Genomic DNA, 15,048 nt, shown 5'->3' with positions numbered 1-15,048 from the left:
CACATGGACACAGGGAGGGGAGCACTACACACTGGGGTCAGTTGGGGGGAAATAGGGGAGGGACGGTGGGGGGTGGGAAGCTGGGGAGAGATAGCAAGGGGAGAAATGCCAGATGTAGGTGATGGGGAGGAAGGCAGCAAATCACACTGCCACGTGTGTACCTATGCATCAATTTTGCATGTTATTCACATGTACCCCCAAACCTAAAATGCAATAAAATAAATAAATGGGGGAAAAATATCTCTGTTATAGAGAGAGGTTCAGGAACTAACAGTATAAAGGTAATTTCCCAAAATTGTATTCATAACACGTGGGAGGAGTAGGGCTTGAACATAGATCCTGCAGATGCCAAATCTTCACTCTTTTTCTAATGATACTGTCAGATGCCTTTGAACCAGAGCAACTCCATCTTGAATAGGGGCTGTGTAAAATGAGGTTGAAACCTACTACTGGGTTGCATTTCCAGAAAGTTAAGGCGTTCTAAGTCACAGGATGGGATAGAAAGTCAGCATAAGATACAGATCATAAAGACCTTGCTGATAAAAAAAAAGGCTGGAGTAAAGAAGCCCACTAAAATACACCAGTACCAAGAAGACAATGACAATGACAGTGACCTCCGGCCGTCCTCACTGCTACACTCCCATTAGTGCCAAGACAATTTACAAATGCCATGGCAACATCAGAAAGTTATCTTAAATTGTCTAAAAAGGGGAGGCATGAATAATCCACTCCTTATTTACCATATGATCAAGAAATAGCCATAAAAATGGACAACCAGCAGCCCTCAGGGCTGCTCTGTCTGTAGAGCATTCTTTTATTCTGCTACTTTCCTAATAAACTTGCTTTCACTTAATGGACTCGCCCTGAATTCTTTCTTGTGCAAGATCCAAGAACCCTTTCTTGGAATCTGGATCTAGACCCATTTCCATAACAATGCCTTTCTACTTTTCAATGTCTTTAAAATTGATCTTCTTTTTCTATGTTCATTTCCTCTCCTTGGCTCTTCCTCCACACCTTTAACCTTCCTTCCCAAATCCCAAGCTCCACAAGTAACCAACCCTTCTCACATTCTAAGACAAGTATTCCTCACTGTTCATGTCCTCCCCCATTGACATTGCTTGTTCTACATCCAATTTTTTAAGAATCTCATAGATTAATAAGTTAAACTGCCATTTGAAATCACTGTAAAGTACTTATTGCTAATATTAGCAGGGAGTAGAATAGATATAAAAACTTGAAGAAGTAACTTTTCCCTCTTAAATGGGCCTCTCTGAAGCAGAGGTTCTAAAGCTTTACCATGCATTAGAATCTCTTGGAAGACTTGCTAAACACAAGCAGTTGGGCTCCAGCCTCCGACGTTGTGATTCAATAAGTCTGGGGTGGAGCCAGAAAATCTGCATTGCTAACAAGCTCCCAGGTGACAATGACACTGGGGGATCTGGATCTACACTTTGAAAATCATTGATGAAAACGGTAAAACTCAGTCCCCTCTGCATAATGACACTGGGAAGGGAAATACTTGGATTCAGAACAGTTGGCCACCTTGTATATTTGTGTATGAGTGGTGTGTTGGAGTCTGGAGAAGAGGCAGTTTCTCAGTTTCTAAATTCATAAAAGGTCTGGGATAGCAAGGATTTGTGAGACCTGCCAGTCCAACCTATTCATTTTTACAAGTGAAGCAGCAGAGGGGAATAGAGTTAGCAGCAGCTCTGGGAGTACAATCCAGGTACCCTTTTGTGCCCTCTGAATTGGTGGAGATGTAAAGCTGCAAGTCTTTGCTGTCATAGTATTCCTCATCCTGCCCTGCTCCCTTGTTGCCATGGGCTGGCTCTTCCCATTCATCCGAACAGCCGGCCTGCAATGGGGGCTTTTATCAATTTTGTTCCAGCATCAGCCACTGCTGTGCTTAATTTGTATATCTTTTAATAGGGAAAGAAAAAAAAAAACAACTACCTTCCAAATTGGAAGTTAAAAACCTTCCCATTTGGCTTTTCTTAATTAAATGTATAATTTATGAGCCACTTAGGTTGAAACCATTGAATTTTTAAATATTTTCTCCACCATCTATGACATTTATCGGTTATTAATGATTGTGATGCATTTTCCCTGTGATGATTCAGCAGTAGCATTAGAGTTGAATGATAATTGGTCCTTCCTGAAACATTTTTTGTAGTTTCACAATGACACCATCTTCTACAATTTTATTATGATTAGAAATGGCAAATCTGCAGTAAGCAATTGAAGACTCTATCTGCTGCTCTCTCAAGCATACAACAAATCCTATTTTCCCTAGAGCATGATTATATTTTGACATCTTTTACAGCCCTATATCTTGTACTGTAATGTTTAAAATACAAACAAGAAAGATATATGCAATTATACCCATTATATAGCATGTAATTTTTATTAGAGAAAAAATAATTCATGATAAACATTGACACTGAGAACTTCTATTGGCACTGCAGAACAGATCTCAAAATTGGTAGCATGTTTCCTGAGGTAGAAAATAAATGAATAGAATAAAGAGCTTGAAGTCTAGTGCTCAGATTTACTCAGTAAATCCCCCCTTTGGAATAGTCCAGAATGTGTGTACTTTACTGCAAATCTTGTGTAGTGCTCCAGGGTTAAATGTGACTGACTCTTGGATGGTAAATTATGGTTATGCTAGCTCAGTGGCAAAAACCTAATCCAAGAATAATTCCTTTTCTGGACTGACGTCTCTGATACTAGTCCCGAGGAAGTTTATGATGTAACCCAGAAAAGGGCTTGACGCCTTTAAAATCCACTCCTATTTGAATTCCCATTTGTTCCACAATTACTGCTTGATCACCTGGATTTTACTGGGTCCCTTCTGATTTATACAGCTACTGTTTGGAATCAAGGCAATGGTGGTCTTCATGGCCTACGAATGACAGCTAAATAAGGTGTCATAGGTTAGTATTATTGTTTAGTTCCAAAGAACTATAGAACTGATTATACACTGGCCAACCGTACTTGGAGAAGGAATGAAAACAAGCTGTCCCAAGGCAAACACCCAAACTGGGGTTCAGCCTGGAAGTCCACATGGGTTCTTGTCTTTGCACAGGAAGGAATTCAAGAGCCAGCCAGCAGTATAAAGTGAAAGCAAGTAGAAAGTAAAGGAATAAGAGTGGTTACTCCATAGGCAGATCAGCCCAAAGGGCTGCTTGTTGGCTATTGTTATGGTTATTCCTTGCTCATATGCTAACCATAGGGTGGATTATTCATTCATTTTCTGGGAAAGGGGAGGAGAATTCCCAAGACTGAAGGTTCCTTCCACTTTTAGACTATATTGGGTAGCTTCGGGAAGTTGCCATGGCATTTGTAAACTGTCATGCCATTGGTGAGAGTGTCTTTTAGCAAGCTAACACATATTAATTAGCAAATAATGAGCAGAGCGGAGGACTATAAATCACTTTTGTCACTATCTTGGTTTTGGTGGGTTTGGCTGGCTTCTTCACCATATCTGATTTTATCAGTGAGGTCTTTTGACTTATACTTTGCAAAACCAGTCCCACAAGACTCTTATCTTTCAGCCAGCTTCTGAGTGAATTGCTAGGAAACCTCCAATTCTCAGGAAGGCTGAACAAGTCATAGGATACAAATATACTAGGACTAGACTTTTATTTTTCTTCCTAATTCCCACCCTCTATGGATGAATTTAATACGGTGAATGTAAGAGATGGGCTGTCCCAGTGGTTTTTAACTAAGGATAATTTTGCCCTCTAGAAGATATATGGCAATATCCGAAGACATATTTTTCTCATAATTGGAGGAGGGAGTGCTATTGGCATCTATTGAGTAAAAGCCAGCGATATTGCTAAACATCTTAACAATGTGCAGAGCAGTTCCTCCAATAAAGAATTACTCCCTGTCTCACCAGCCTCTGGCCCTACAGCCACAATGTGTACCAGTGTTGGAAAACCCAGAGTTCTACACATGATAACAGATTGCAATAGGAGAGTTCTGTTTGATATGCTGGAAAGCAAGGAAAACAGTCTTTTTAAGAGTGAATGGAGTCTGAAAGTGGAGGGAAGGAATGTGCAGCATGGGATTTAAAGAAATAAACTTTCTAGAGAGGTGACTGGCCAAGGCAAGAACTCTTGATATCTCCTTGTGTTATTTAATAACTTTTAAGGATCTCTTATGGACCAGATTATGCCAGAAAAAATTAGAGAGTAGAATAAATGCACTGGTGTTTAGACAGGATCTTTAGAATTCCAGAGACAAGATCTTGGCCAAGTTATGTTGTTAGTTTAGTTTAGTTAACTATAGTTGTTAGTTAACATTAACAATTTTAACACAATACTCAACTTATAAAATTGAGATATCTTCCCTTAAAATGTTAAATGAGTTGAGGTATTCTAAATGCTGAGTTGAGGTATTCTAAATGCTGAGTTGAGTGCCTAGTACATAGTAAGTATTCATAATCTTATCCGATTATATAGTATTAAATATTACTTATAAAAGGTGAGCTCCAAATTTAGCTCTTTAAACCAGATCTTTTGGCCTAGACATGTAATCCAGCTGCCAGCTATAAATTTTCGCTCTTGTATCTAATTGGCATCTGAACATTAACATCTCCTTAAACAAATTCCTGATTTACTCCATCCCTAAACATGCTCCCCCTTCATCAACTCCACCCCAATAAATGATACTCCATTTTTCCAGTTGCTCAGCCTCAAATCCTTGGAGTTATCTTTTACTCCTCTCTTTCTCTTATAAGCCTCATTTAATTTTTCAGAAAATTATTTTAGTTATACCTTATAAATATATACTGAAGACTGGCAATTATCCAACTGTCTACGGCAATCTACTTGGTCCAAGCCACCATTATCTCTCACCTGAATTAACACAATCACTTTTTAACTGCTTGTATTCTTGCCCCTCTGTGATCTATTATCCAGAGTAAATTTTTAAACATGAAAGTCAGAGAAAGCATGTCACTGTGCTGAATATCGTCCAATGAATTTTAATCTCACTCACGGGAAAAGGCAAACTTCCTAAAATGTCTGAACGTAAGGCTGTATGTCCTCATTTCTTCTCATGTTTGCTCATTTTACTTCACGTATGCTGACCTCATTGCTATTCTTGCGACATGCTAGACATGGTTTCCCCACAGGTTCTTCACACATGCTATTTCCTCTGCCTGAACTGCCTTCACTTAATATGTCTCACTCCATCACTTCTTTGTCTGCTCAAATGACAGTGAAACCTTCTTTTACCTTAGAATATACAATAGCAACATCTATTACCTATCCCCTCTTATTTTTCTTCTGGCTTTTATTACTACTTGTAATGCTTTATATTTCTTTATTATAAGATTCATGGAGCTAAACTTTGTCTCTCTTCTCCACTTTATCACTAAAATGCAAAACAAATGAGTGACACTTAGTAACTACACAATAAATATTTGTCGCATGAATAACAAGTTCAATAATGATGGTTATGGTTATTATCATTATTATTATTATTATTATACCAACAGGCAACTATTGGGCCTGTCTGACTTTTACACATTCAAAGAGCCTCAAGTAACATACCCACTGTCAATTTGACCTCCCCACTAAGACAAAAGCACCTTCATTTACTCCAGAAACAGCAAATACACCAACTAGAGGAAGGGGATATTGAAATTTAGCACTTTTTTCTCTATATAATTTTCCTCTTTATTCTATAACACAATTGTGAGGCTTTGCTTGAAGTGACTTTTAATTTAAGTGGAATTGTCAACATATTTATTGATGCAAATACAAATAGCGGGCTCAGACAGTAGTGCCATCTTCCTGCTACCGACATAGATGATCCAAACTTCTGGCATCAATTCAATTGTTCTACCAGCCTAAAAGTTAGATCTGAGGAGACTATGGACCATTTTCTCTAAAACAAATTTTAAACCTATAATTTTTATGAGCCCGGGATTGAGAGTTCCATATCCATCCAACAAAGGGAAAGAGTGTTCTTTACTTTGGATAAAATGAAACTATTACTACATAGTAAAGGTGATTTTAATTATTGTGGATAACATGTATTATTGCTTCATTCTGTCATTTTTAAATAAAATTTCCTATGAGGCTAGGCTAACTCACCGGACCCTTGAAAGTTTATTGAGTGCTTCTTTTCATATTTCTCCTTCACTTTTGGTTTCAAGGGCATTATGTTTATTCCAAAATGTAACAGAAATTCTGCCTTCAGCTGTGTTGCAAATAGTTTGTGCAGACTTTTTGTGACGAGTGACTGAAACTTGACAAAATCTCACTCTTGGGTTAAGTGAGAATCCATAGTGGAAAGACCTCTCTGCATACTGCTCAAAGATCAGCCAAAGGCTCGGTGATACCATATGCCCATAAATAAATAAAATAAATATAAAATAAGTTTTGTGGGCTGGGCATGGTGGCTCACACCACAGTTCCAGCACTTTGAGAGGCCAAGGTGGGTGGATCACATGAGGCCAGTAGTTGGCAACCAACCCCACCCATCTCCACTAAAAACACAAAAAATTAGCCAGGTGTGGTGGCAGGTGCCTGTAGTCCCAGCTACACAGGAGGCTGAGGCAGGAGAATCGCTTGAACCTGGGAGGTGGAGGTTGCAGTGAGTCTAGATGGCGCCACTGCACTCTAGCCTGGGCAACAGGACAAGACTCCGTCTCAAAAAGACAAAAAACTTTTGTGTTGTTTCTTTCTGTTGCTTGACCCAAAGAATGACCTTAGAACCCTGCAGGGACATAGTAGAAGAAATGGAATATTTTTGTTTGGCCATCTACTAAATTTTGGTTCTGCCAAGCACTGAGAAGCTAAAGGAGAATTGAATTTTTCTGAGATGGGTGTCCAAATGGAGAAGAATTATAATAGATAATTGAGAGACTTGTTGGAGATTGTTTCGAAGATGCAGGAAGTCATAGCCTACCAGTAAGAGAGCCTTTAGAGAAATGAAGGAAATATCTAACAGGAATCTCTGAAGTTTGTAATCAGGTGTGCATTGTAGTCCTCTCTGTTCTGTCCTTACAAAGCGTTGTTAAACCTACATTTCTCAGAATTTTACAGATAAGACTTTTTGGGAAGATCAGAACAAGAGCTGAGTCTGGTCCTAAGGTCAGAGATTCAGTTAAAATCACAAAACTCATCTTTGATTAGGAAATAGGATTAAAAAACAGATATGCTCCTCCACTCAGATTATAGAGAATGGTGCCTATTCTGCTTCCGTATTTTGAAATAATAAAATAGAGTGTCTTGGACTGTGTCCTGGCATTATTGCCTAGGTTCATTTTCTTTTTCACTGTGATGCCTTCTCTGCTAGAATAACCTTTCCCTGTCAAACCCTCCCTTTATACAGGAGCAACACATCTGTGTTTGTGCCTCAAAACTACGTAGAAAGTATCCACAGAAGGTCTATACTGGAGTCAGGTCTCCTTTTGTTTATGCAGAAGAAAGGACAACTTTGTAAAAGTGTTTATTCGGTTTATGTTGGTTATTTCATGGGGTTGTGGCTAATCATTTACATGGAAAAGCCATCTAGACATTTTATTGTTTTGTTTTTGAAAACTGGAGCCATTCTTTGCTGGGTAAATTTATAAAATTTAGTGATGTTGATACTTTTTCTTACTCTCTTATAAGGTTATAGATATAGATACATAGATATACAGATATCAGACTAAAATGTATTTGATAGGCTTTCCTCGTTTAAAAAAAAGGTTTTTATATATTTATGTGAATACACTAAAAAGAAAGCATAAAGAATTCAGGATGTTCTGATAATGGCAAGTTTAATGTGATTTCCCCCTTGCTGCAGAACTCCCTGTGAGACTCATTCTTGCTGACTGGTTATGCTGAAAAAGACAACAGACTAAATTGCCAAAAATTTGCTGTAAAAATTTCAGTCTTTGCCAAGCACTGTGGCTCATGCCTGTAATTCTAGCATTTTGGGAGGCTGAGGCAGGCAGATTACGAGGTTCGGAGTTTGAGACCAGCCTGGCCAACATAGTGAAACACCATCTCTACTAAAAATACAAAAATTAGCCGGGCATGGTGATGTATGCCTGTAGTCCCAGCTACTAGGGAGGCTGAGGCAGGTGAATCCCTTGAACCTGGGAGGTGGAGGTTGCGGTAAGCCAAGATCGTGCCACTGCACTCCAGCCTGGCAACAGAATGAGACTCTGCCAAAAGAAAAAAAAAAAATCCATCCTTTATGGCCTTCTATCTCTGTGAAGCTTATGGTACTTTTTATTATGAGCTTTTTAAATATTTACACATGAGATTTAAAAAATAATTTAGCCATGCCAACATTTACTTTACAGTGCCCTGTTAACTCTGTATGCCCCCACTAATATGTTTCTAGGACATTGCTCTGTGAAAGCCAAGTGTGGTAGGAAATATAGAGTTTTTAGGGAGATTGTAAATAGAAGACAAAATGCTTGAAAAACATATTGTAGGACAAAATTCTAAGATGACCTTCAATGACCCATGCCCTTGTATAACTCTCTTCATCAGAGTGTGAGTGGGACTTGTAACAGCATAAAAGATCACACTCATGACTGGATAAGAATTAGATGGCACAAGTTGATTTAAAGAAACTGACTTCAGCTTTTGTGGGCATGATTCTTATCCGGTAAGCCCTTACAAGAGATGGGTCTCTTCCTAGCTAATGAAGCTTGAAGTATTTGAGGGACTTCATGTGAGAGAGATTCTCTGTTGCTGGCTTTGACAATGGACAAATGCTCATTGCAAGAAATTCAGCAGCCTCTACAAGTTGAGAGTGTCCCTTAACTGCAAGTCATCAAGGAGACAGGGATTTTAACTTTAGCAAGAAACACTTTTCAGCCAACAAGTATGCTTGGAATTGTGATAAGATGCTACTTGTAACATAATTAAATTTGGGGCCAAGCATGGTGGCTCATACCTGCAATCCCAGCACTTTTGGAGGCCAGGGCAGGCGGATCACCTGAGGTCAGGAGTTCGAGACCAGCCTGGCCAACATGGTAAAACCCCATCTCTACTTTATATTTTTATATAAAAATTAGCTGGGTGTGGCGGTGTGCACCTATAATCCCAGCTACTCAGGAGGCTGAGTTAGGAGAATCACTCGAACCTGGGAGGCAGAGGTTGCAGTGAGCCTAGATCTTGCCACTGCACACCAGCCTAGGAGACAGAGCAAGCCTCCATCTCAAAAAAAAAAAAAAAAAAAAAAATTGGTATCAGATATGTTTGCCCTTACTCCCCATGCAGCAAAATTATTCAGTTACAAAGGTCTTAATTTAAGGCAGTTTTTGTACATCTGTGACTTAATTTTATGGCATTAATCCCAGGGGCACCATTATAATGAGGGCCTCACATGCTTTAAGAAGATCAACATATTCTTTACTATTGATAGGTGACAAGGTAATGAACAAGTGTTTCCTGTCTGCCTGCCTTATATATCCTTGTGTACATTTTTTTATTTTTTACATATAGAGCTGATTCATTTACAAATATTTGACATTTCTTCTATTCCCAACTAAACAAACTTGAAAACAATTTTCAGAAGTGTAAAGAATCTTTGAATAATATCAGAGCATAAAACGACATAGACGGACAGCAGAAACTGATATGATTTTGCATGTTTTGTCATCTTAGATTATGGTGCTGGAAAATAGTTTTCTATATAGTTAAAAAATCAGCATCAACAAAAAGCCTGAGCAATTTTTGTGTGCTCCGCAACAATATTATTTTATCTCAATTTAGCGTTAAAAGCAGTGCAACTCTCCCCTGTCATTTCAGGTGAATGTAATGCCATAATACTCTGTTATAATACTGAATAAGATATTGCTAACTTTGAATTAACTTTCTTTTCTTTTGCTAATGGAAATGTATGAGGTTGTGTAAAAACAATAATAGAAAAATACTTTCAAGTTTCTCATGGCTCATAAATAATATTTGGTTCAACACTAAAAGTAAATTGCTTAAATTTTATTTTTAAACGTCTGTCCTACATATATTAAAAGTTCTCCTGTTCCAGAGTGGAAATCAACTATAATAAGGGTAGTTATAGTTAAGAGCTGAGGGTCTGGGAGACAGACTTCCCAGATTTGAATACTGGCTTCATTGCCTGCCAGCTGCGTGACCTTGGACCAGTTAATTAACATCTTTCTACCTCTCTACAGTGTACTCAGCCTGTAAAACAATAATTATACTCATATATCTCTTATAAGTTTTTGTGAAAATTCAAGAATCTAATACATGTTAAAGTCCTTGAGTCTGTGTTTTGTATAGTCAGAGTGATATTGGATTGTACCAAATGACTCCATGGATGTTTTCACATTACCTCCTCCAGGTTCACTGTTAGTTGAGACTCATGACTAAGTTTACCAAATTATGTGAAATTTGGGACATTTCTTCCCAAAGGGATGAGAATCAGTAAGTGCTTTGGACACCTGACAACAGGCAATCCACTGACCAATCCAGAGTCTTCCAAAGTAGAGGTTGGCATTTATTGCTTGATTTTTACTATTGCTGGGAGACATTCTGATTTGGTGCTATACAGAATTTGCTTCCAGTTAATGGGTAATTATCTTGTTCAATAATTAATGTGATGTTACCAAGAGGAGTGTTGGTTGGAATTTGCTTCATAGAGCTCAAAAATAAAAATGTAGTAAAAATCTTAACTTTCGTTGCTTATTAAACTACTAGTCATTACACTACTTAATTTACATTTATTAGCTCATTTAACATTTGCAACAAAACTAAACACAAACATCGGTTAATGTTTCTATTTTATAGAGGAGAAAAGCAAGCCTCAAGGTGGGTTAAATAAATTGCCCCCTTGTCATGAAGTTTGCCTGTCACAGCACCAAATTATAGCTGTGGTCAGTTTCTCAACAAAGCCCTGGTACTCACCCTACGTACAATGCCATGCTGTATCTCCTTAAAGACATATTTGCTGTGCGGAGGCTTAAACAAATATTTTTAGTAGAAAACATTTGAATATAGAACTGCTTGTATGCAGTAGATGAGCTTGAAAAGATTTCACAGTTCCTTTGATTTGATGAAACATTATCATTGACTCTAAGACCTGATGTGGTCACGTCACTCTCCAAGTGACCACATTAATGATGTGACCCAAATTACCCCATCATACCTCCAAAATGTGGTGGTGGACCACAGAGAAGCACCACACCTTGACCTTCTCGGACAGATACTGTGCTTCTTGTTTTAGTTTCAAAGTCTTCAATATCTTGGAAAACAAAGAAAATCAGATTTATAATTAGTTACTTTGCAGAAGAAACATTTGAAAGAAGAATCTCCAGAGTATTTTTATTATTAAGGGGAATGAATACTCATACTTTGCTGATCAGAAGACAGTTGACAATCAATTTAACTGCACTGATTATTATCTTGCAAAATCTTGTGTTTCTTTCTTTCTTTTTAATTAAACACAGTATGTGATAAAGATAATACTATCTGTTTACTTTTGTTCTTCCAGTGTAGCCTAGCAGGAAATCTGTTACACCCAACGCATATTTACAGGCAAACCTGTCCAAGGAAGGTGTGATTTTAAAAAGGTATGTCACAAGTTTGCTGCAGTCTTCCAGCATCTTAGATTAATGGTTGCCATTTTAATATGTGGTTGGCATCTATGAGAATTTAGGATGTAATAGTGTGAGGGAAAGAGTTCTCTGTGACAGAACCAATGAGACAGAAAGTATATTTTCAATTTTCTCTTGAGTTATTCCTTTACAAAGCAGGCTCATGATCTTATTTGGAATGTGGTGATTTCCTACATAACAGAATCACAGAAATTCAGAGTGCTTACTAGTTACCTTGTTAAGCCATCTATCTGAGGCATACATTTTTCCACCTTCCTGAATAATGGTCACCCATTCTCTTAAATTGTTTAAATTCTTTGAGCCTCAGTTTCTTTACCTTTAAAATCCTTTCATTCATTCAATCAGTTATTTAGTGAATTAACCTACTAGGCTAGGTGTGGTGGCTCACTCCTGTAATCCCAGCACTTTGGGAAGCTGACGAGGGAAGAATACTTGTGGCCAGAAGTTTGAGACCAGCTTGGCCATTATGGCAAAACCCTACCTCTACTAAAATTACAAAAATTAGCTAGACACGGTGGCACACACCCATATCCCATCTGTGTCAGGAGGCTGAGGCTTGAGAACTGCTTGAACCCTCCACCAGAAGGTGGAGGTTGCAATGAGCAAAGATAGCACCATTGCACTCCAGCCTGGGAGTTGGAGCCACACCAGAATTAGTCTCCAGCCTGGGCGACAGAGTCAGGCTCAATCTCAAAAAAAAAAAAAAAAAAAAAGAGAATCTACTAAAAGACAGAAGTTGTATTTAGGGCAGGAGGTTTAGTTGTGAATAAAACAATATAAGAAGCAGGTATTTTACGCTTACTGTGCTTACTATCTAATAGGAAGATCAGAAGATTGTTTTAAAAACAAACAAATACATCATTTACAAATTGTGGTAAGTGTTCTGAGCATAGACTGAAATTGTCTACCAAGATCTAGTCTCCCTTCTTCCATGATAGTAGACTTGTTGATCAAACATGCTTGTATAACCAGAGATTACATTTCCCAGACTTCTTTGCAGCTAAATATGGCAAGCAAAAATGATGAGTGAAACTTGCACTTAGTATGTTTGGGAGGAAATCTCCACAAATTTTGATGTTTCTGATCTACCTACCACCACTCCACCTAAATTGCCAGTGATATGGAAGATCTGGAAAGCCATATGTTGAACGCAAAAGAGCCACCATTCACCTGGGTATTTGAGTGACTACCTGGAGTAGAAACATGGCTAACCTGGAACATCAACTTTAGATCATTATATTACATATAAGTAAACTTCTCTCTTGTTTGAGGCATTTGTTTTTGGGTCTCTGTCACAACAGTTTAACTTTTTACCCAAGAGATCCTGTAAAAGAAATGAAGAGAGTAATGATCTGATAGATGAGAAAGACACAGCCATCCTATGATGATAAGGAACAAGGAAAGCATTTCTTCCAGAATAAAAAAAAAAGAAAACAGTACTAAATTTCTGGATAAAAAAAATGCAGGGAAGTTTCATGATATTGAATAGAAGCCAGTGTTGTTAATGCATAATGGGCAAGGTTTCAATGAAAGTGCAATAGGAAGCAGGATATTGTGGGCTTTTTGTGTATAATGTATTTGCTTTAAATTTAAAATATTAATAATATGGATTGGAAATAATTTAATAATATAGCAGTGCACATCGTTGAATCATATCTGGAACATGCATAGAATGTCGTATCATTGAAGATTAGAGAGAATACATCAAATCTAAACGGTTTGACTTGGAATATTCTTAATGTCATATTTCTAAAAAAAAAAAAAGTCACTAAATATTGATGTATCATTATCCTACTACAGAAGAAAAATCAGTCAAAATCTAATATGAGCATCTTGTTAAATTGGTATAAAGTTATAGAATGGACTTTTTAAAACTGCACATTGGTTATCTTAGAGGAATGGATGGGAGATGTGAAAGTTGAGATTATCCATCATGTATTCTAAAGATTACATATTGTACATTTTTTTGTTTTGCTTATTTTTTTAACAAACTTACTGTGGTCTAATTGGAATAAATTATTGGTATTATTTAAAGGAATTCAAGAATTTCATTTTGGGTCTATTAAATTTGTATTATCCATGAGCTATCTAAGCGACAATATTACAAATAATTATAAAACAGGGATCTCCAACCCCAAACCACACAGCAGGAGGTGAGTGGCAGGCAAGTGAGCAAAGCTTCATCTTTAATTACAGCCACACACCCTCACTCACATTATTGCCTGAGCTCTGCCTCCTATTAGATCAGCAGTGGCATTAGTCTCATAGCACACAAACCCTATTGTCAACTGCACATGTGAGGGATCTAAGTAGCACACTACTTATGAGAATCTAATGCCTGATCATTTGTCACTGTCTCCCATCACCCCCAGAGAGGACCATCTAGTTGCAGGAAAACAAGCTTAGTGCTAAGAATGGGATTTATCAGCATATACATCATATTTGAAGTCATAGCTATGAAGGTAAACCTGCTGGGGTGACTCTTAAACTTTCGGCATGAGCAAATTGATGGATAGTTGTCTTGGAGATAACCTTGAAAATATCTATATACAGAGGTAGAGAACCACAGAGATGAGTGAGAGTGTGTGCAAAAAGCAACAACTAGAGGTGGAATAATATGTGAGCATACAAGATAAAACATGTTGGTCATATGTGATCTTGGCAAGAAAAGTTTCAATAGAGTTTGGGGAAGAGAAGTGGATAGTAGATAGCAGTTAAGGACATGGAGACCACAGTCATGAGAACTCTTGAGTTGGCTATGAATAAGAGGTGAGATTTAGAAAGAATACCAAAGGGTGTGGAGGGTAAGGTCACTATACTGAAATAAATGATCAAGTAAAGAAAGAGATTGATGATTCAGGACACAGATAGAATAAGGTCCTTGTAAAGCCCAAAAGGTGATAATGAGAGCCCAATGGAAGGATTGGCCTTTGTAGGGAAGGAGAAACCAAAACAAAATATATATGTGCTTATGTAAGATGGACTGCAGAGTTTTTGCCAGGTTAGATGAGAAAGATTTTGGGGGTAGTTTCAAATTTTTCAATCAAACTGATGGGAGAGTGTTAGGTAGGTCATTTACGAAGATAAAAGATGCAATGAACATACCTATTTTAGCAGGGTTGTTATAGGGATTAAATAAAATTATGAATGTAAAGTAACTAGGCTAAAGCCTGGAATATTGGTAATTACTACTACTGGGTAGTGGTAACTACTATGATTATGACATTCCAAGTGGTTAGGGCCAATCATTACATTTTCCTCTGACTGATACAAAGTTCAGACATGCTAATTTAAAAATACAAGACAAATACCATATTCTAGTTCCAATAAAATTTTTGTAGATGATCTTATTTGAAACACCCACAGTTTATTTCTGCTAACTATATTACTTTCCATATCAGTGTTCTTCTTGTAAACATTGCTTTTCAATCCATGTAAAGCATGAGTTTAAT

General features: G+C 37.6%; 1 protein-coding gene across 3 annotated transcripts in view; it reads right to left on the bottom strand.

Moving 5' to 3' along the window:
• CNTN6 (contactin 6) overlaps positions 1–15,048 on the bottom strand; it is a 295,215-nt gene that overhangs the window by 106,622 nt on the left and 173,545 nt on the right. For all 3 annotated transcript variants that reach the window (XM_032290508.1, XM_032290509.1, XM_032290507.1), the window contains exon 5: positions 11,128–11,223. In XM_032290508.1, coding sequence (XP_032146399.1) covers positions 11,128–11,223 — 96 coding nt within the window. The remainder of the gene's footprint in view (positions 1–11,127; positions 11,224–15,048) is intronic.

Source organism: Sapajus apella, unplaced genomic scaffold, assembly GCF_009761245.1.
Source record: "Sapajus apella isolate SASKATOON/1434 unplaced genomic scaffold, GSC_monkey_1.0 scaffold23, whole genome shotgun sequence".
NCBI classification, from domain to species: Eukaryota; Metazoa; Chordata; class Mammalia; order Primates; family Cebidae; genus Sapajus; species Sapajus apella.
This window is presented reverse-complemented; position numbering and strand designations above follow the sequence as displayed.